Source organism: Cyprinus carpio, chromosome A15, assembly GCF_018340385.1.
Source record: "Cyprinus carpio isolate SPL01 chromosome A15, ASM1834038v1, whole genome shotgun sequence".
In the NCBI taxonomy this organism is placed as follows: Eukaryota; Metazoa; Chordata; class Actinopteri; order Cypriniformes; family Cyprinidae; genus Cyprinus; species Cyprinus carpio.
This window is the reverse complement of record NC_056586.1, coordinates 12,203,489-12,222,906: the sequence shown is the minus strand read 5'-3', so window position 1 is coordinate 12,222,906 and position 19,418 is coordinate 12,203,489. Positions and strand designations below refer to the sequence as shown.

The following is a 19,418-nucleotide window of genomic DNA, read 5'->3' as shown; positions in this document are numbered from 1 at the left end:
CATACAAAGTCCATGGGAACCAAAATCGGTTGAATAGAATATCTTCTTTTATGTTTTATACCACAGTGAAATGAAAAGAACACAGGTTTGGATCAACATAACGGTGAATAAATGATGATACAATTTCAAATTTGGGGTGAACTATTCTTTTAATTCCTCATTTGGCTGTTCCATACTTTGCCATCTTTAAGAAAGTCAACATTTTTGGTTGTAACCTTATAAAACATTTATAAATTCATTATATATTTCATTTTGTGGCATGTGTGTTGCTGGTATATTCTGATGATTAATTTTCAGATATTTTATTATCAATCACAGTTACTTTTACTGTTAAATTACATTTTATTTAATAATTACACTACAAATAATTGCTGTTAAATTCATATATATTATATGAAACCATAAGTAAGTTATGTTTTTATTCAGCAAGGACGCATTAACTTCATCAGAAGTGACAGTAAAGACATTTTTAATGTTACAAAATGAGCTCTTCCTGTCTAATTCATGCTGATAATTATGCCTAGATGAAATCAGATATTTTTAATCGCATTATTTGAGCTGATGTTTTGAGGTAAATGAGTTCTACACGCATACTGGTAGCTGGAAGCATTAATCAGATCCACCTAAATATTTGATAGAGAAACCCAGAAGGGTCGGAGGATGTTTAAACTCTGTGAATGGCAGGCATTTGAGTTCTGCATAAATCTGCTGAGCTTTCGTTTATTGTGGGCCTGCCGGTATTTAAAAGTCTACGCAGGGCTGGAGAGCTCTTGGAAAGAGCTGAGTGAAGCATGTCAGGCTGTGTGTAGCACTCTTGTGAAAAGAGAAAAACATGCCTCCAAGCCACGAAAGACAGGATGAGTTTAAAAGCTCTTCCAGGCCCTAGTCACATTTGTTTTGTTTGTTTAGTTTTTTTCTCTCGGAGTGCTGAACTGCAGGGAGAGTAATATTAAGTGCTCTGGGCACTCACTAGGCCACCAAGTGCTGTTTATTATCAGAAACCCTTTAGGAGATCTCGCTATAACTCATGTATGTGTTTATGTGTGTGTTTTATTTCACAGTGTCCTCCTTGTCGCAGTCTAACCCGAGTGTTAGTGGAATCGTACCGGAAAGTGAAAGAATCAGGGCACAAATTTGAGATTGTGTTCGTCAGTGCTGATCGGTAAGAAACAGACCACAATATTTGTTCACAATTTTATATATATATAAGTATATATATATATATATATATATATTATTTTTTAATTTTTTTTTTTTTTTTTCTCTCCATATATTTGTTTTCATATGTCGAAAATCCTAAAAAGAAAAAAAAAGAGTTTGCTTTTTTTGTTTTTGTTTTTAAATAGTGTGGACAATTTATATATATATACACTTTCACTAGAGATGCACTAATTATTATCATTCTGATTGATAATTATTTTCACATAATATAACTGATGATTAGTCAAAATTTTAAGTAAAACTTCTGTATTTTGTCTCAATAAATAAAAAATAAAACACTAAAAACAATGATGTAAATGTTACAAGTGAATTTTGGCATCACAACATTATAGCATTCGGCATGAAAAATGTATATGAATTTAGAGATTTGCTTAAGATTACTTTTACATTTATGCATTTAGCAGACACTTTGATCCAAAGCGACTTACAGTGCATTCAGGCTATACATTTTTTTCACCAGTATGTGTGTTCCCTGGGAATTGAACCCACAACCTTTTGTGCTGCTAACGCAATGCTCTACCACTGAGCCACAGGAACACTTTTACCAGTGTATGTAATGTAATGTAAATGTAAAATATGGTATATGAGCACAATTAAAAATCGGCCCATACAGATATATATAATATCAACTCAGTAGCAATAAATTTAAAATCTCACATTTTTTGCTGCTTATTTCCAATCATTATTTGATTATTTTAAAGTTGGAGGACACTTTAGACAAGCAGTGAAGATTGAAAGACCTTGTGTCTTGTGTTGTAGGTCAGAGGAGTCATTTACGCAGTATTTCAGTGAGATGCCGTGGTTGGCGGTGCCGTACACAGATGAGGCCAGACGCTCACGACTCAACAGACTCTATGGAATCCAAGGTACGTCTGTGGACTTTAACTCTGGCTCAGGTGGAAGTGTGTTTGTTTGAAGTAACAGCGTGTGGTTGGATGTCATACAGCTGACCCTGCCAGGAACTGCAAGCTGAGCTGCAGGACCTCAGGAATGTGGGCAGCTAATCGAGTTTACTTTACTATTACTGTTCCCCACCTCTCCCTCTCTCTGGATGTCGCTCTCGCTCAGTATAAGTAACAATTCTGAAAACACGCTTTATAAAGGCTTAGTTCAACCAAAAGCCAAGATTCTTTAATCATTAACTCACTCTTAATGCTGTTCCAAACCTGTATGACTTTATTTCTTCTGCAGAACACAAAGGAAGCATTCTGAAAAGTATTTTAACTGTTTCTATCCATATAATGGCAGTCAATGGGGTCCAAAACAACACTGGAACAACATTGACTTTCACTTAATGGACATTGTTCATAATATATTCTTTATTTTTATATCACAGTAGGAAGAAAGTAAATCATGCAAGTTTTGAATGACATGAGGGTGAATAAATAATGACAGAATTTAAATTTTTAATATAAATCTTTCTGCTCTAATTAGCTGCAACAGCAACAAATGTCACACAGTGTGTAAAATGGTGATTAAAAAATAAATTCTGACTGTTTTAGCCCCGTGGTCCAGTTATCATATGACCCCTTTAACAGTCAGAAAAGTCTCTTTCGTTTTGCTTTCGTCTCTTCTTCATTGGGAGTTGATGCATTGAGAGGGAAAGTACTGGCTTCAGGCCCATCCGGTCTGGAATGTGTGGAATTCATCTTGGATGAGTTTGATACTGACTCCCCCTCCCTCCGCCTCCAGCCTGAAGTCGCTGTGTGAGTCTGATAAGGCCACTAATACTGCAGTCTGATTTCTATCTCAAAGAGGGTTAGAGAGAGGACAGCCGTACAGTGAGATCAGTGTGACCACAGGCCGCCTGACTGTGTCTTTGTGTGCTGGTGTTGTGCTTAGTGTGTGGAGGACCTTTAGGTAGCTTAAAGCAGTTCAGCTCCACTTACTGTTCCATTAAACATGAGGAGGCATGTCAAAGACAATAATACAAAGTTATAAAATGAATTGTACTTTAATTTAGTCAATATTTTGTCACATTCATTCTTGTCGACGAAAAAAAAAATTAAAGCATTAAAACATATCACTTACATTTTACAATAGGTTTAACACAATTGTAAATTATTGAACATTTTAGAACAAGTCTGACACTTAACATTTAAAAGTAGCATATGTTAACAATATTCATTATGAGCTAACCTGAACGATAGTACACTACTGTTTAAAATTGGGGTTGATAAGGTTTTTGAAAGAATGTTGATGTAAATAAGTCTCTCGTGGTCACCAAGGCTTAATTTATTTAATAAAAAATACACTAAAAACAGTAATATTGTGAAATATTATTACATGTTAAAATAGCTGTTTGAATATATTTAAAAATGTAATTTATTCCTGTGATGCAATGCTTAATTACGCCAGTCTTTAGTGTCACACGATCCTTCAGAAATCTTTCCAATATGCTGATTTGCTGCTCAAGAAACTTTTCTTATTATTATCAATGTTGAAAACAGTTCTGCTTAATATTTTAGTGGAAAACATGATACAATGTTTTAGGAGTCTTTGATGAATAGAACGTTTTTAACAGAGTTTCTTTGAAATAGAAATCTTTTGTAACTTTAAAAATGCACGTACTGTCACTTTTGATCAATTTGATGCATCTTTGCTGAATAAAATAATCAGGATCTTTAATAAATCTATTAATACATTTTATTGATTAGATGAACATTGTAGGCTTGAATCCTATAACTTAACTAAACTACAGCCAATTAGAACCTATTTGATTTTTAATAAATTTATTGTGATTTATACAATTTTTATGTAGTTTATGGCTTTGGACATTATTGAATCATATCTTGGCATTAAATAAGTATAAAGAATATTAAAGAATATTGTTATAGACAGTTTTTTTGTTGTTGTGGTTGTTTAAACTTTTCCAGGTATCCCCACACTGATTTTACTGGACACAGAGGGTCACATGATCACGCGACAGGGTCGGGTGGAGATTCTCAATGACCCCGACTGTCTGCTGTTCCCGTGGCACCCGCGACCCGTTCTGGAGCTCAGCGAATCTAACGCCGTGCAGTTGCATGAAGGGCCCTGCCTGGTTCTGTTCGTAGGTGAGATGATGCTTTGAGATCATTGCAGAGGAGCACTCAAAGCCTGTTGATTCTTCACTTCCCTTTTCTTACTGCAGTGCTCATTCATCATATTTCTGCCCTCATCATTCCTCTTCCTCTGTTATCTCACTGTTTTTTACCTCTTATTTAGATGCTGAGGAAGAGGGAGAGCTGGAGCCGGCCAAGGAGCTCATCCAACCAATCGCAGAAAAGATCATGGCCAAATACAAGGCAAAGGAGGAAGAGACGCCACTGCTCTTTTTTGTTGCTGGAGAGGTATGTTTGTCCATTTATGTGTGTAATCGAACAATTAGGTGAAGTTCTCCCAAAAATGAAAGTTTGTCAATTATTTACTTACTTTATTTACTTCAATATAAACAATGGTTCCGATCTTTCATTTAATCAGTTTCGGTCTGAATGAATCGTTCATGAATCAAACTGATTATTTTTGCTTTGCTTAACTTTGTTTTTGCTTTGTTTTGTGTTTTAATTATATATCCTACAGGTTATGACATTGTCAATCCAAGGCACTCGCAGTTGCTGCCAGCAATTTAGTATAAAATAAAATGTATAATAATAATAATAATAATATTATTAAAAATAATCATGTATGTTGGTCACATTATTATTTTAAAATATATTTAAATATAATTTAAAATTATTTTACATTATCATATTGCATATGTGACCCTGGAGCACAAAACCAGTCTTAAGTCTCTGGGGTATATTTGTAGCAATAGCCAAAAATACATTGTATGGGTCAAAATGATAGATTTTTCTTTTTTATGCCAAAAATCATTAGGATATTAAGTAAAGATCATGTTCCATGAAGATATTTTGTAAATTTCCTACTGTAAATATATTAAAACTTAATTATTGATTAGTAAAATGCATTGCTAAGAACTTCATTTGGACAACTTTAAAGACAATTTGCTCAATATTTAGATTTTTTTGCACCCTCAGATTCCAGATTTTTAAATGGTTGTATCTCAGCCAAATATGGTCATATTCTAACCAACCATACATCAATGGAAATCTTATTTATTCAGCTTTGAGTTGTTGTATAAATCTTAATTTAAAAAAACTGAACCTTATGACTGGTTTTGTGGTCCAGGTTCACATATCGAATTACGCATAACATATTATCACACAACACATTTTTCTTCAGTATCACGCGCCCATATTTAGGTCTTTCTGTCAAATAAATCTAACATATCACTTCAGAAGACTCACAAGTTGTATAGACTACTTTTATGGTAATCTTATGGTGCTTTTGCATAAATTCCATCATCATTGAAGCTTAAAAGTTTCTGTCCCCTTTTATTCTAATGCATAAATACAAGAGCAAACAGTGCATTATTTCAAATTCAACCTTTCGAAAAAGAAAAGGTCATACAGGTTTGCAACGACATAAAAGTGAGTAAATGATGACAGATTTTCCAGACTTTGGGTGAACTTTTTCTTCAAGGTTTTATTGAGTAAGATTTTGAAAATCTTTTTTTCTTCTCTGCCACAACAATCAGAATGTTTGCTTGCTTTTACACACAAGTGTGATGTGCCATCTGTTTCTGTATATTTGTGTAAAACAATCCTTCGGGAGGGCAGCCTCCAATCACCAACATGTACATGCAGTAAATAAAAGGAGCGTCAGTTGAATGGCAAGCACATGTAGCACAAGCCTGAAACCCAGAGGGTGCCAAAACAGCTGTGCCCTTCTCTCTCTCTCTCTGTCTCTCGCTCTCCCTCGATTTTGTTTTCATCTCCCTGATCCCCTCTTCATCTTTCAAGCCTGCATGCCAAGAGGGAGGAAAGCCAACATTTTCATAACTTTTATCTCCTGTTTTCTCTTTGTGACCTTTGCGGAAGTCATGTAGAGAGTGAAGGCTGCCTGTAATTAATAGACGATTAGCCTCCCCTTTCTTTCCTTTCCTCTTCTCACTTCAACTTTCTTGCCACCGTTCAGTCCTTCTGTGTGTGTGTGTGTGTGTGTGTGTGGCACACCCTGAAATGGTGTGAATAAAATAAAATAAAACTCTAAGCTGTTTTTTACGCTGTCTTTTTAAGTTTTGCGTATTGATCTACTGTTTTTGTCTTTTGTTTTGCTGTATTGATGTTTTGTTTGATATTGTTTTGTTGTTGTGATTTTATCTTTTTTTGCTTGTGTTTTGTTGTGGTCTTTTGTTTAGTTTTTTGTTTGATTTGCTGTGTTGTTTTTTGCTTTTTTTTGTGTGGGGGGTGTTTTATGTTGTTTTTGTTTGCTTTGTTTTGTGGTGTTGTGTTTTTGTTTTGTTTTGCTTTTTGGTTGTGTTTTGTTTTCATTTTGTCTTTTTTGTTTTATTGTATTTTTAATTGATGATACATATTATCATACAAGTTATGACATTGCACAGACTGATGAAATGCAATTATATCACACTAGTAACATTTTAACACGTTATAGCTAAAGTCTTGTAGATATATTTTTGCAACATGGTGTGTTGTAATGTTTTTCCTGGCACAATGCATAGCCCCATAGACTTTTATTGTTTGTTCATTTCTTTAAATGCTGTTTGTTTGTTTTTTTCAAACTGGGGAGCAAAATTATTTCCTGTGGTAATTGACAGCAAGTCACTGATGTTGTTGATTTAATTTAACCTATATAAAATATACTATATATATATATACTCCGCAAAAAACATATATATTTATATAAAACACAATATATAAAAAAATTTCAAAAGTTCATTTAATAAATTCATTCATTGCATAACACATTTCACTTTAAACAAAGTACAGAATCAACCTCAAATTCAATAACAACTAACTTTTAGGACACCATCAAACACCTTCGAAACAGAAAAGAAATAAAAACAAAACAAGATTCATTCAAAAAAAATTTACAAGAAAAAAGTGTGGAATTCAAGTACAACTGCACACTTCATTTCAAGGATTAAAAAAAAAGTTGTGCAAGTAGCCAACACTGTCAAATATATAGTGAACAGTTATATAAAGAAAAATGAGATGCAGTGTTTTAAACAATTTAATACTTGAGTCACTGAAAAAAAAAAAATTTCACAAAAAAAAAAAAAAAAACAGTTTCCACAGAAATTTTCACCAATGTTTTCTTTGTTTTTATAAACCAACATACCTCAGCTGATAATCCTTTAATCAGTGACACAATACCCACTCAAAGCCTGGCAATGAGACATTCTTTCACTGATGACCTGTTTATTTCCAATGTGCAATTATTTGAACCTAATGTCGGGTGCCACGCACAGCTAGAACACTGTTGGGTTCAGATCAGAGCTCTCAGATAACCAATCAGCACAGGCAGTTCATAGTGAGCTGGCCAATCAGACAGCCATATCTCTGCTTGCATGAGCAGATGGCTAATGCTTATGGAATGCTACAGGCCCACAATAGGCAGAATAAACTTCACGTTGTAGGGCCGGTGCAATTTGGTAAACATACTGGCCCTTATCACGCTAGCAGCTGGAGGCAGCCACAGGCTGACCCTTTGTCTCAACACAGAGAGCTCAGCGCTGGAGGCGGCGAGGGACTATGTGTGTGTGTGCGAAAGGGGGTTGAAGAACAGTTTACACAAGGTTAGCTGCTCCACAAAAGAAGATGCATGGCTTACCATAGAAAGTCAGACAGCCTGAGAGATGTAATCTTTTCATATCTAAAAGCCTGGAAGGATTACACTGACTCTCTATATTCACTGATCTTTATCCATCCGCAATCTTAACAAGAGAGCATTTAGCGCAAACCGCAGAAACATGCTTTTCGTGTTGTAATGTGTCAAATTTTGACAGCCATTGTCTCGCCTGATGCAGCAATTTTCCCATTGATCAGTCCAAGTTAATCTGCTGCAGTGTGTTGTGGGTTCACATCGGACAGTGGAATGCATCTGGAACGTGGAAAAGGAAGTGATTATGAATAAAACCACCGGTGACCCCAACTTTTCCTGCTCTTTAAAACAGGAAATCTGCAATCATCTAAGGTTGATTCCCCACCCTTAATATTGCTTGTGTGTTCAGGATTTCTGAGTGGTTTTTAGGTAGTAACAATGATGTTAGACTTCATATTTCAAATAGTCACTTGTAAAATGCTTAGTTTTTCCTCATTGTAACAGTACTGCCATTCCATGTTTTAGTAGTTTTGTTTGAAGTCGAGGTCACAAACTTTCTGTTGCCCTACATGTCCTTTTTAGGTAGCAAAACCAGCACAAGGACTCTTTTACAGGAACAAGATCTGATTGTGTGGTTTAATCCATGTACTGATGTGGAATAGCTTATAGTTTCACTGGGAGCCAGTCAGAGATGTAATAAACGAACCAAAATCTCTTTGAAACCGTTGTACTGCCCTCTTGTGGTCATAAATGCAACCATGTCTTGTGTTGTAATGTCTTCCATGTGAAATTACTGTGCAGTTCTTTCCAAGACACACTCATTTGGATGATTTTTAAGATAGAAGTATAATCAGTTTGTATTAGAGAAGTTAGATATGGTTTCTAGAAAGATTGAGTTTGAAAGACTGAGACTGAGATTTTCGGTGGAGAAAGTAGGCACTTTTAGCTCCGTAAACTTGACATAACAGAAATAATAGTCAGAAAAGTCTTATTCTTTGAAACTTTTTCAGAGTCTTGTTCGGAAATGTTGTAAATTCTAGCAGCCTAATTTTGCAGGTACTGAGGTTTGTTAATACAGGATTTAGACACTCAAATGAGAAGGGCATTGCAATAGTCTAAATGTGAGAAAAAAAAAAACAAATTCAACAGAAAAACAAAACATATGACACAAAAAAACAAATATTTCTGAGATGAAAGAACAAGGTCTTAATAGTGTTCTGCACAAAAGGCTCAAACGACAGGCTGGCATCAAAAAAACTCCAGCCCAACACCATCAACAAGCAGAGCTCAAGAACCAGCACTGTGCAGTTGATCGGACTATTCAGAACTATTCAAGCACAGAAAATTGTTTGACATCCATGTCTTAATCACTGAAATACAATCTGAAAGATGGGATAAGTCTGCATCTTGACCTGGTTTTTAATGGATATAAATCTGGGTGTAATCAGCTTAAAAATGGCAGTTAAGATCAAAAGATCTAAATAGTTGACCGAGTGGAAAAATATAAATGCTAAAAAGCAAAGGACCAAGAATTGAGCCCTGGAGGACACCAGTACTAACCGGACCAACTCTGATCTGTGGCCATCCATAAAAACAAAATGACTGTGTTTTTATGACAATAATAATCAGCTGATGTTTTCATCTCTTGACAGGACGATATGAGCGATTCCCTGCGGGACTACACCAACCTGCCTGAGGCCGCACCTCTCCTCACTATCCTGGACATGTCAGCTCGTGCCAAATACGTTAAAGACGTGGAGGAAATCACACCTGCCGTGGTAGAACAGTTTGTTAATGACTTTCTGGCCGAGAAGCTCAAACCGGAGCCCATTTGAAGTCCTTGAACTCCCTGCACCCTGTTACCCGAACCTCCATCTGGCCCTTGACCTCCAGGCGTGCTCTCTCTTCTCTTCCTGTCAGACTGTTTGAACAGAAGTGTACTTTGTATTGACATGTTATTTCTTTAAATACACGCCCCTCCATCTCGAAGCGGCCGCCTGCTCCTGTGGTGCCTTGCATTTACTACAGTGCTGATGGTAAAATGCAGATTTTAACATTGATTGTCTTTTGCCGTTACATTTAGAGATGAGATTGAACCCTGCAGCTGCAAGTGAACAACTTTGTTCCGATTTGCTTTTATTGACATTTTTATCAAGTATTTCCTTCTATCCTTGGATATCGTTTCAAGAATCAAGAGCTTAGAATAAATATAGCTTGGTAGATGTATTATTATTTTTCCACAGACACTGCACATTTTACATGGCCATATGTTCTGTACGGCTGTGATTCTCTACTTATGGGTGCTGATAAATATGCATAAATGAACAAGCTGATGTTAATATCCTTGTATAGAAGGCACTATCTATTCTTGGTGTAGCTCCTGCTGTTTATTTTTAATGCAGTTGTCTATAGTTGATTCTTTAAAGGTCTTTGCCCACCTTCTTGTTGATATTTGATATTGTTGAATGACTAATCTGTTTCCATCTCAAACGTGACATTTAAGTGGATTTTCTGTGAAGGTCCCCTGTATAAAAGCGGTCTATGTTTTTTGAAGGCACACTAAACAGCATCTAATTGCAAGCTTCCTTACAAAATGTACCCAGTTAAAAGCACACAGTCTGTCTGTCTTTGGTTGTGTTTTAAATGTCATAGCCATTAAAACCCACTGTTTAAAATGTCTCTGTGTTCTCTTTACATAGGACTATGTTTGCAATTTATACTCCTCTACTACTCAGTTTCTATAGTATGCATACTGTGTGCATTATGCAGATTTTCTGATAATAATCTCATAATACTCAGTTGACTTTTTACATTTGCCAGATCATGCAATATGAAACCTGAAATATTGAAATAACCCACAAAGCAATGTAAAATCTTTCATTTCCACTTACATACATACTTACATTATACATATAATGACGATAGTTTCCATTTTTCATACTGTACATTATAATGTTGTGCTGCCTAAATTCACTTGTGGGTTTTACATTTTCATTCATTTTAGTCTTCAGTGTTTTGTTAATTTAGACAAAATAGTAAGTAATTCTAATAATGGCCATAATTATTAGTATCAATCAGAATTTTTACATCTAATATTTTCCCATAATACTGGAATTCTTGCCAGAATAATCACATGCCACTTAAACACGGAGTGCAATAAAGTCGTGCATATAGCATAGTCATGTAGCATAATCTGATACTGTTTGAAATGTTTGTTGCATATTGTTAAGACATGCTTAAAGGAATAGTTCACTCAAAAAGGAACATTTGCTGAAAATGTACTCACCCTCAGGCCATCCAAAATGTAGATGAATTTGTCTCTTCAACAAAACAGGTTTGGAGAAATCTAGAATTGCATCACTTGCTCACCAGTGGATCCTCTGCAGTGAATGGGTGCCGTCAGAATTAGAGTCCAAAAAGCTGATAAAAACATCACAATAATCCACAAACAATCCACACCACTCCAGTCCATTAATCAACATTTTATGAAGTGAAAAGCTGAATGTTTATAAGAAATAAGTTAATCTTTAAGACAATTATATCTTCCAACCAAAACTGTCCAAAACAGGAGTCTGATAACTTTTTCATTGGACAAAACAAAATTGTGGATTATGAACTCATGTTTTGGACAAAAGTGATGCTTTTAAGTTACAAACAGTTTTTTTTAATTGGTGGACTGGAGTCGTGTGGATTACTGTGATGTTTTTATCAGCTGTTTGGACTCTCATTCTGACGGCACCCATTCACTGCAGAGGATCCATTGGTGAGCAAGTGACGCAATGCTAAATTTCTCCAAATCCATTCAGTTCAAGAAACAAACTAATCTACATCTTGGATGGTCTGAGGGTGAGTACACTTTCAGCAAATTTTCATTTTTGGGTGAACTTTTCCCTTTAAAGTGTATTTGTGTCATCAGTGTGCTTTTACTCTGAAAACACACAACCACCCTTTACTTGATAAATGACATACTGTTAAAAATAGTCAAAAGGCACAATGATAAATAAGAGAACTGGAGAGTATTGGTGGAACATCTTTAATACATTATAAGAAAAACACTCTTTTAGATCTTGTTCTTCGCCGTGTTTTATCCAACAACTGCAGAAGCTGCCGTCTGCCTTCAAACAGCAATATACTAGCAGCCATTGCAGAGTTCAGGCTGTCTACTCCTGGAGCCATGGGCACAAAGAGCCTTTTGCCCTCCGTTTCCTCAGCCAATTGAAGAGCCTCCAGACTCATTCTATGCGTCTCTCCACCAATCACCAGTGCCGTGCTTCTCTGAGCCCAACTCTCATAGTACACCTGAGGCTTCAGACACGGCAGTGAAAGTTCATCATCGGACTCTTCATCAGAGTCACTTTCACTGTATTCATTCGCAGTACCATTTTCTGTTTGTCCTGAAACTGGAACTTTTATAAAGCTACTACTGTTATCTGCTACATGGACAACCACGTCCTTTGGTAAGTGCTTGGAAATTTCATCCCAGTCTAAATTAGGAAAGACAGGAAGGCGGAAATGAGCTCCCATTGCTGCGTGAAGAACCTTGGGCTCCCAGGCGTCCACACAACCTGAAGGGAAAAAAACAGCCAGTGCTTAGAGTTTGTTATAATGCATCTGGGTCATTTTTGACCCATAAAAAAAATTAAACAAACCAAAAAAAAACCATGTACTTAAAATTAAATACTCACCCACAACACAGAAATATTATGACTTTAAGGGCTAAGTGTTATGTGTTCCTTTTCAACAGAGACATGGAAATGTATGCATACAGTGACAGGAACAATACACGGTCACAGCCAGCAGCTGCCGCACAGTGTTAAATAGTCCCTAGGTTCCTAGCGTCACGTATATTGTTGCATAACAGGAACAAAGGAACATGTTAAAATGACGTCTGAGTTGTGTTATAAACATTTAGAGGTGAAGTAGGTTTATTAGAGATTAGCTGAGATTTGAGGGAAACCATGTGATCTGAGTTGTGTTATAAACATTTAGAGGTGAAGTAGGTTTATTAGAGATTCAGCAACGCACCTATGACCCCTGATGAGGAGAGACCACTTCATGTCTTCATATTTGAACCCGTCAGAGCTTGGCCTGCTGTAGTTTCTCTAGAGGAAGCTCCTGCAGTCGCTCCACTGCACTGAAGAAGAGCATCTGAGGAGCCGCTCCAGCAGACAGAGCGTCACAGATCAGACGCCTCCCCTCCAGCAGCACCTTACCTTCCTTATCCCGAAACGCTCTGGACCGGGCGACACTGGCCACCTTCCTGAGAGGAGAACGACAGACTTCTTAAAACTACACTGTGCTACTTTTTCTTTGGTAAAAACATCAAAAACTTAATGAGAGAGTGCCACAAATCTTGCCAGTGTCTTATAATATATTTTATAAGATGTACTGTATTAAAAGATGTATCCTGTATGCGTGTGTACATTCATCAGCAGTAGAGGAGCAGAGCCGAAGCACAAACAAAACAATGTTCTTCTGACCCCCCACATTTACAGAGTGATTGTATAAATAATATCATGTTTTAATTATACAAAGGAACACATATATTTTATTATTTTTATTATTTACTCCTCAACAATACATATATATATATATATATATATATATATATATATATATATATATATATATATATATTATATATATATACATACACACACACACAACACCTTAATGACTAAATTAAGTTGTTTATGGATATTGATCTAACTGTTGGAGGCTGAATTCTACCATCTGCTGGTAAGAAAAAGCTTGTTGAAATTATATTTTTAAAAATGTATTTTGTGAACACACACACACATTAAAATCTGTAGTTTTGTCAAAGGTGTTCTTAAGTGTCTGATTTTGCAATATTGCCACGCAAATTTGCAAAACTATAATTAAAATGGCAATAATATTTATTTCAATAATTTTTTTTTTTTTTTTAATCAAGCAAGGTTTAAACTTAACCTTTTCACAATATTCTAATTTTCTGAGATACTGAATTAAAAGAAATAAACATTTGAAATATATCAGTCTGTGTGTAATAAATGAATATAATATACAGAATATAATGAATATAAAAGTTTCACTTTTTGTAGTGAAATAAATAAACATTTTGATGATATTCTAATTATATGACCAGCACCTGTATAATATGACTGGTGGTGCTCTATTAAACAAAGGAAAAACGAATAAATAAAAGAAATGTATAATATAATCAAACTTCACTGACGCGAGTCTGTTCTCTCCAGCGCTTCGAATAATGCCAACACGGAAAACCGTATTAAAAAGCTTCATCTGAATCAATTCTTTGGAACGAACTGTTCAAAGGAATCGATTCACGTGGTTGACTCAATGCCCCGGCACTAGAACGGAGTGTACCATGTAGGAATTTACCAAGAAATGTGTTTCCATTTAACATGTTGTAACATGTAATATGTTATTTTGAATTAAAACACATTAAACATAATGACATGATATTCCCTCGTATATAATGCCATTGCAAATTCACGTAGAAATGTAAAAATATATATACATATTTTTGGTTTAGTCTGTGGGCTGTCGATAGCAGAGCAGTCGATCGCAGCAAGGTGTGTGTGTGTTAATAAAGTCTGTGACAATCGCGTTTACAGTAGGAGACTTTCAAACGTGATGGCACTAAGAAGAGCACTGCATTTTGTTTTTAAAGTAGGAGACAGGACCAAAACAGCCACTTTTTACAGGGATGTCTTAGGAATGAAGGTAGAAGAGCTGTTTGTTGACCTCACTGTAGAATTCTAGCTCGATTATGTAAATACAGCGGGAACTTTGCCTCCTAATATTGTTGATAAGCCAGTTAATGATGCTGTTAACAAGTACATATTTTCCGTCTGTTTATGTTCCGACTCAAAACCTATTTATAAACAATAACAAATATCTCTAATCTACAGATTCTGCGTCATGAAGAATTTGAGGAGGGCTGCAAAGCAACCTGCAATGGGTTCGTCATGTTTTAATGTGTTTTTTAAATTATTTGACTAGCTTTGCTTTCACTTACATGTGTAAACCTGTATCAAATTCTAAATATAAGCTTACCTATATAACTTGGTCTTTTGTTTTCAGTCCATATGATGGAAAATGGAGTAAAACCATGGTGGGCTTTGGACCAGAAGATGACCACTTTGTTGCAGAGTTGACCTATAATTATGGCGTGGGTGAATATCGCATTGGCAATGACTTTCTGGTAGGCTAAATTTGGTTTATTTAAAACATTAATAACTTGAAACCAAAGATAAAGTAGGATCTGAACATATATGAGACCATATTTATTATAATGCATATAATATGTATACATGCTATACGTATAATAATGATTTTGGAACAAATATGACACCATGAAAAGTGTCTGTTAAATGGGATCCTACCGAAAGGAAGCTGTGATTTCCTGTGCTCTTCAATATTAGGGTCTCACTCTGCAGTCTAGTCAGGCTGTGAGTAATGCTAAGAGGTTAAACTGGCCTCTAACACAAGTCGAAGACCATCTCTACTTGACTGAAGCTCCAGGAGGATACTGCTTCTACATTATAGACAAGGAACAGCCAGACTGTGGTGGGTATTTGTACCCAAGTGCGTGTTATAATAGGGATGTGAGGACTTCCTTATGAAAGATGGAAGTAAATATATGTGGTAACTGTAGTATACTGACTCCTAACTGATTGTTTCTGGTCCTGGTAACAGATCCTGTCCAGAAAGTCTCTCTGGCAGTGTCTGATCTGCAGCGTTCTGTTCATTATTGGTCTGCTCTGCTGGGAATGAAGGTTATTGAGATAAATGAGGACAAAAAGATTGCCTTAATGGGATTCTCAGATAATCAGGTTTGGCTGAAAGGAATCAATTTATTATATTTTTGGCAATAATTAAATTATGAGGACAAGCCACTCGGCAAGACCTCATGAATTAGTTTGGTTATCTTCTTTTTATATAATGTATATCAGGCCCTTTTTGGAAAATTCAGCTTTGTATCACAGGAATAAAATACAGGTGCTGGTCATATAATTAGAACATCATCAAAAAGTTGATTTATTTCACTAATTCCATTCAAAAAGTGAAACTATTATATTATACTCATTACACACAGACTGATATATTTCAAATGTTTATTTCTTTTAATTTTGATTATAACTGACAACTAAGGAAAATCACAAATTCAGTATCTCAAAAAATTAGAATATTGTGAAATGGTTCAATATTGAAGACACCTGGTGCCACACTCTAATCAGTTAATTAACTCAAAACACCTGCAAAGCCTTTAAATGGTCTCTCAGTCTAGTTCTGTAGGTTACACAATCATGGGGAAGACTGCTGACTTGACAGTTGTCCAAAAGGAGGAGGGCAAGACACAAAAGGTCATTGCAAAAGAGGCTGGCTGTTCACAGAGCTCTGTGTCCAAGCACATTAATAGAGAGGCGAAGGGAAGGAAAAGATGTGATAGAAAAAAGTGTACAAGCAAAAGGGATAACCGCACCCTGGAGAGGATTGTGAAACAAAACCCATTCAAAAATGTGGGGGAGATTCACAAAGAGTGGACTGCAGCTGGAGTCAGTGCTTCAAGAACCACTACACACAGACGTATGCAAGACATGGGGTTTCAGCTGTCGCATTCCTTGTGACAAGCCACTCTTGAACACAACAGACAGCGTCAGAAGCGTCTCGCTTCAAAAAGGACTGGACTGTTGCTGAGTGGTCCAAAGTTATGTTCTCTGATGAAAGTAAATTTTGCATTTTCCTTTGGATGTCAGGGTCCCAGAGTCTACAGGAAGAGAGGAGAGGCACACAATCCACGTTGCTTGAGGTCCAGTGTAAAGTTTCCACAGTCAGTGATGGTTTGGGGTGCCATGTCATCTGCTGGTGTTGGTCCACTGTGTTTTCTGCGGTCCAAGGTCAAACACAGCCGTTATACCAGGAAGTTTTAGAGCACTTCATGCTTCCTGCAGCTAACCAACTTTTATGGAGATGCAGATTTAATTTTCCAACAGGACTTGGCACCTGCACACAGTGCCAAAACTTCCAGTACCTGGTTTAGGGACCATGGTATCCCTGTTCTTATTTGGCCAGCAAACTCGCCTGACCTTAACCCCATAGAAAATCTATGGGGCATTGGGAAGAGGAAGATGCGATATGCCAGACCCAAAGAATGCAGAAGAGCTGAAGGCCACGATCAGAGCAACCTGGGCTCTCATAACACCTGAGCAGTGCCACAGACTGATCGACTCCATGCCACGCCGCATTGCTGCAGTAATTCAGGCAAAAGGAGCCCCAACTAAGTATTGAGTGCTGTACATGCTCATACTTTTCATGTTCATACTTTTCATTTGGCCAAGATTTCTAAAAATCCTTTCTTTGTATTGGTCTGAAGTAATATTCTAATTTTCTGAGATACTGAATTTGGGATTTTCCTTAGTTGTCAGTTATAATCATCAAAATTAAAAGAAATAAACATTTGAAATATATCAGTATGTGTGTAATGAATGAATATAATATACAAGTTTCACTTTTTGAATGAAATTAATGAAATAAATCAACTTTTTGATGATATTCTAATTATATGACCAGCACCTGTATATTTTAAAATATATTAAAATAGAGCATGTTTGTTTTAAATAGCTTTAATATTTCCCAGTATTATTGTTTATTAAGTCATGTGCTTTTATAGTGTAAGCTGGAGTTACAGGACATCGGCGGTGCTGTGGATCACGGAACTGCTTTTGGAAGGATCGCATTCTCTTGCCCTCGGGATCAGGTCAGCTAATTCAACATCAGGCAACAACATCCAGTCTACTTGGTGTCAGTTTAAAGAAATGTCTTTGTTTTGCAGTTAGCAGACATTGAAGCGCTAATGAAAAAAGAAAAGCAGAAAATTCTCACCCCTCTTGTGAGTCTGGACACACCTGGGAAAGCCACGGTGGAAGTCGTCATTCTTGCAGATCCTGTGAGTCTTTGTTGTTTAATGGCACTGAAATTGAGTGCTGAGGTTTTGGCAGATGCTCGTTTGACTGACTCGGATCTCCTCTTAATGTAGGATGGCCATGAGATCTGCTTTGTGGGTGATGAAGCATTCAGGCAGCTTTCTGCCGTGGACCCGAAGGGGAATGAATTACTGGATGAGGTAATCAGTCTCACCACATTATAGAGCATAAAGTAAATCCTGTGATCCACTTTCAAACCGCATTCATGCGTTTTCTCTCTGGTTGCTTTCACAGGCCATGGCTGCAGATAAGAGTAACGAGTGGTTTGCCAAACACAACAAGCAGAAGGCTTCAGCATAAACATCATTGAAACTGCTTGAAAAGATCCAGGATGTTCAGTCAACCTGATTTGTGAAATTATACATTTCATTGGTTCATTAACAATGATAAAAAATCAGTTTTATTTTATGAAAATAACATCAAGGGGACTTAAAAAACTGCATGTCTCTACTTTTGGACATGGTAAAAAAAAAATGTATATTTGTGTAATTATACAAAGTAAATCCTCATGATTCTGTTGTTATAATCTTGAAAGTGTAAATAGGTTTGATAAATAAAGAGGATAATGTTACAAATATTCAGTGGCTATTAAAATAAAAAAAAATGTCCTGGCTTTGGTGCTGTTCAAAATGAATTGCAATTGTTGCTAGCATCATATTATTAGCATGGATGGTACATGCAAAAATGCAGAAAAAGAAAAAAGACAAAGCTTTCATCCTCTAATCAGCAGAGATCAGTATTGTAATGTTTCTACATCACAGTATGATCTATTAAAGATGTACAGTAGTTAGGACAGAAACTGAGTGTTAAAAACTACTGAGCTGTGTAGTACCTGACCAGGTGACCCGGCCACAAGCTCCACGGGGGAGTGCTATGGGTCTGTGGAAAGTTTAGAGAAAAGCAGTGTAAAAACAAATAAATAACAAAAATACGATTAACTAAAAAAAATCGAATCAAATTAGATTTAAACAAGTACTGTAAATAAAAATATTTAATTAAAGTTTAAATAAACTGATAAAATAAATATTATTTAAATAAATACATCTAACAGTACAGTACTAAAGTGAGTAAAAAGTGCAATGATGTAACATTAGAAACAAAATATTTTACACAATTTTTTTTTTTTTTTGAAGTATTAATTATACATGTAAATAGATAGCTGCCTGTTAAATTTTAGGATGGGTTCCCTTGCACCAGGATGATCATATTTGGGGACCCGTGGAAATTTCTAAAAACTCTTGACAATATTTTGGGGATATTATTCATCCATGACACCAAGTCCAGTCTAAATGTTTACTGAGTGCAGGGCAGTGGTTCTCTGCCAGTAGCCTCCAGCAAATATCAAACAGAATGACTTAAAATTACTTTTAAAAATGTAAAAACTAAATTAAAATCATATTTCTTTTCCTCCTGAGTAACTATTATTTTTAATGAAAAACATATAGAGTCTTGAATCTTATATAATTACAGTACGAAATAAATCATGTTAAATTAATTTGATATATCAACACTGTTCTGTTAATTAAAAAAAAAGAAAAGAAAAGA

The 19,418-nt window shown here is 35.9% G+C and overlaps 2 protein-coding genes and 1 pseudogene across 2 annotated transcripts in view; 2 read left to right on the top strand and 1 right to left on the bottom strand.

Moving 5' to 3' along the window:
• LOC109104216 (nucleoredoxin-like) overlaps window positions 1–10,564 on the top strand; it is a 69,745-nt gene extending 59,181 nt beyond the window's left edge. The window contains exons 4-8 of the mRNA XM_042771049.1: window positions 1,062–1,162; window positions 1,981–2,087; window positions 4,098–4,277; window positions 4,429–4,553; window positions 9,540–10,564. Coding sequence (XP_042626983.1) covers window positions 1,062–1,162; window positions 1,981–2,087; window positions 4,098–4,277; window positions 4,429–4,553; window positions 9,540–9,722 — 696 coding nt within the window. The 3' untranslated portion in view covers window positions 9,723–10,564. The remainder of the gene's footprint in view (window positions 1–1,061; window positions 1,163–1,980; window positions 2,088–4,097; window positions 4,278–4,428; window positions 4,554–9,539) is intronic.
• A 1,351-nt stretch (window positions 10,565–11,915) lies between these two features.
• On the bottom strand, window positions 11,916–14,166 carry LOC122147772 (annotated as a pseudogene).
• A 261-nt stretch (window positions 14,167–14,427) lies between these two features.
• On the top strand, window positions 14,428–18,481 carry glod4 (glyoxalase domain containing 4). Its single transcript, XM_019109643.2, has 9 exons — window positions 14,428–14,610; window positions 14,799–14,848; window positions 14,971–15,091; window positions 15,312–15,456; window positions 15,586–15,722; window positions 17,561–17,647; window positions 17,723–17,836; window positions 17,927–18,013; window positions 18,108–18,481. Exons 1-9 carry the CDS (start codon window positions 14,521–14,523, stop codon window positions 18,171–18,173), a joined length of 897 nt encoding a protein of 298 aa, XP_018965188.1. The 5' UTR covers window positions 14,428–14,520; the 3' UTR covers window positions 18,174–18,481.
• The last annotated feature ends 937 nt before the right edge of the window (window positions 18,482–19,418 follow it).

What these genes read in the sequence shown, in the direction of transcription:
- glod4 (XM_019109643.2), top strand. Translation starts at nt 14,521, where the DNA reads ATGGCACTAAGAAGAGCACTGCATTTTGTTTTTAAAGTAGGAGACAGG. An exon ending in TGGGATTCTCAGATAATCAG is followed by an intron (nt 15,723 to 17,560) that starts GTTTGGCTGAAA and finishes GTGCTTTTATAG; the next exon opens with TGTAAGCTGGAGTTACAGGA. An exon ending in TCTCTTGCCCTCGGGATCAG is followed by an intron (nt 17,648 to 17,722) that starts GTCAGCTAATTC and finishes TTTGTTTTGCAG; the next exon opens with TTAGCAGACATTGAAGCGCT.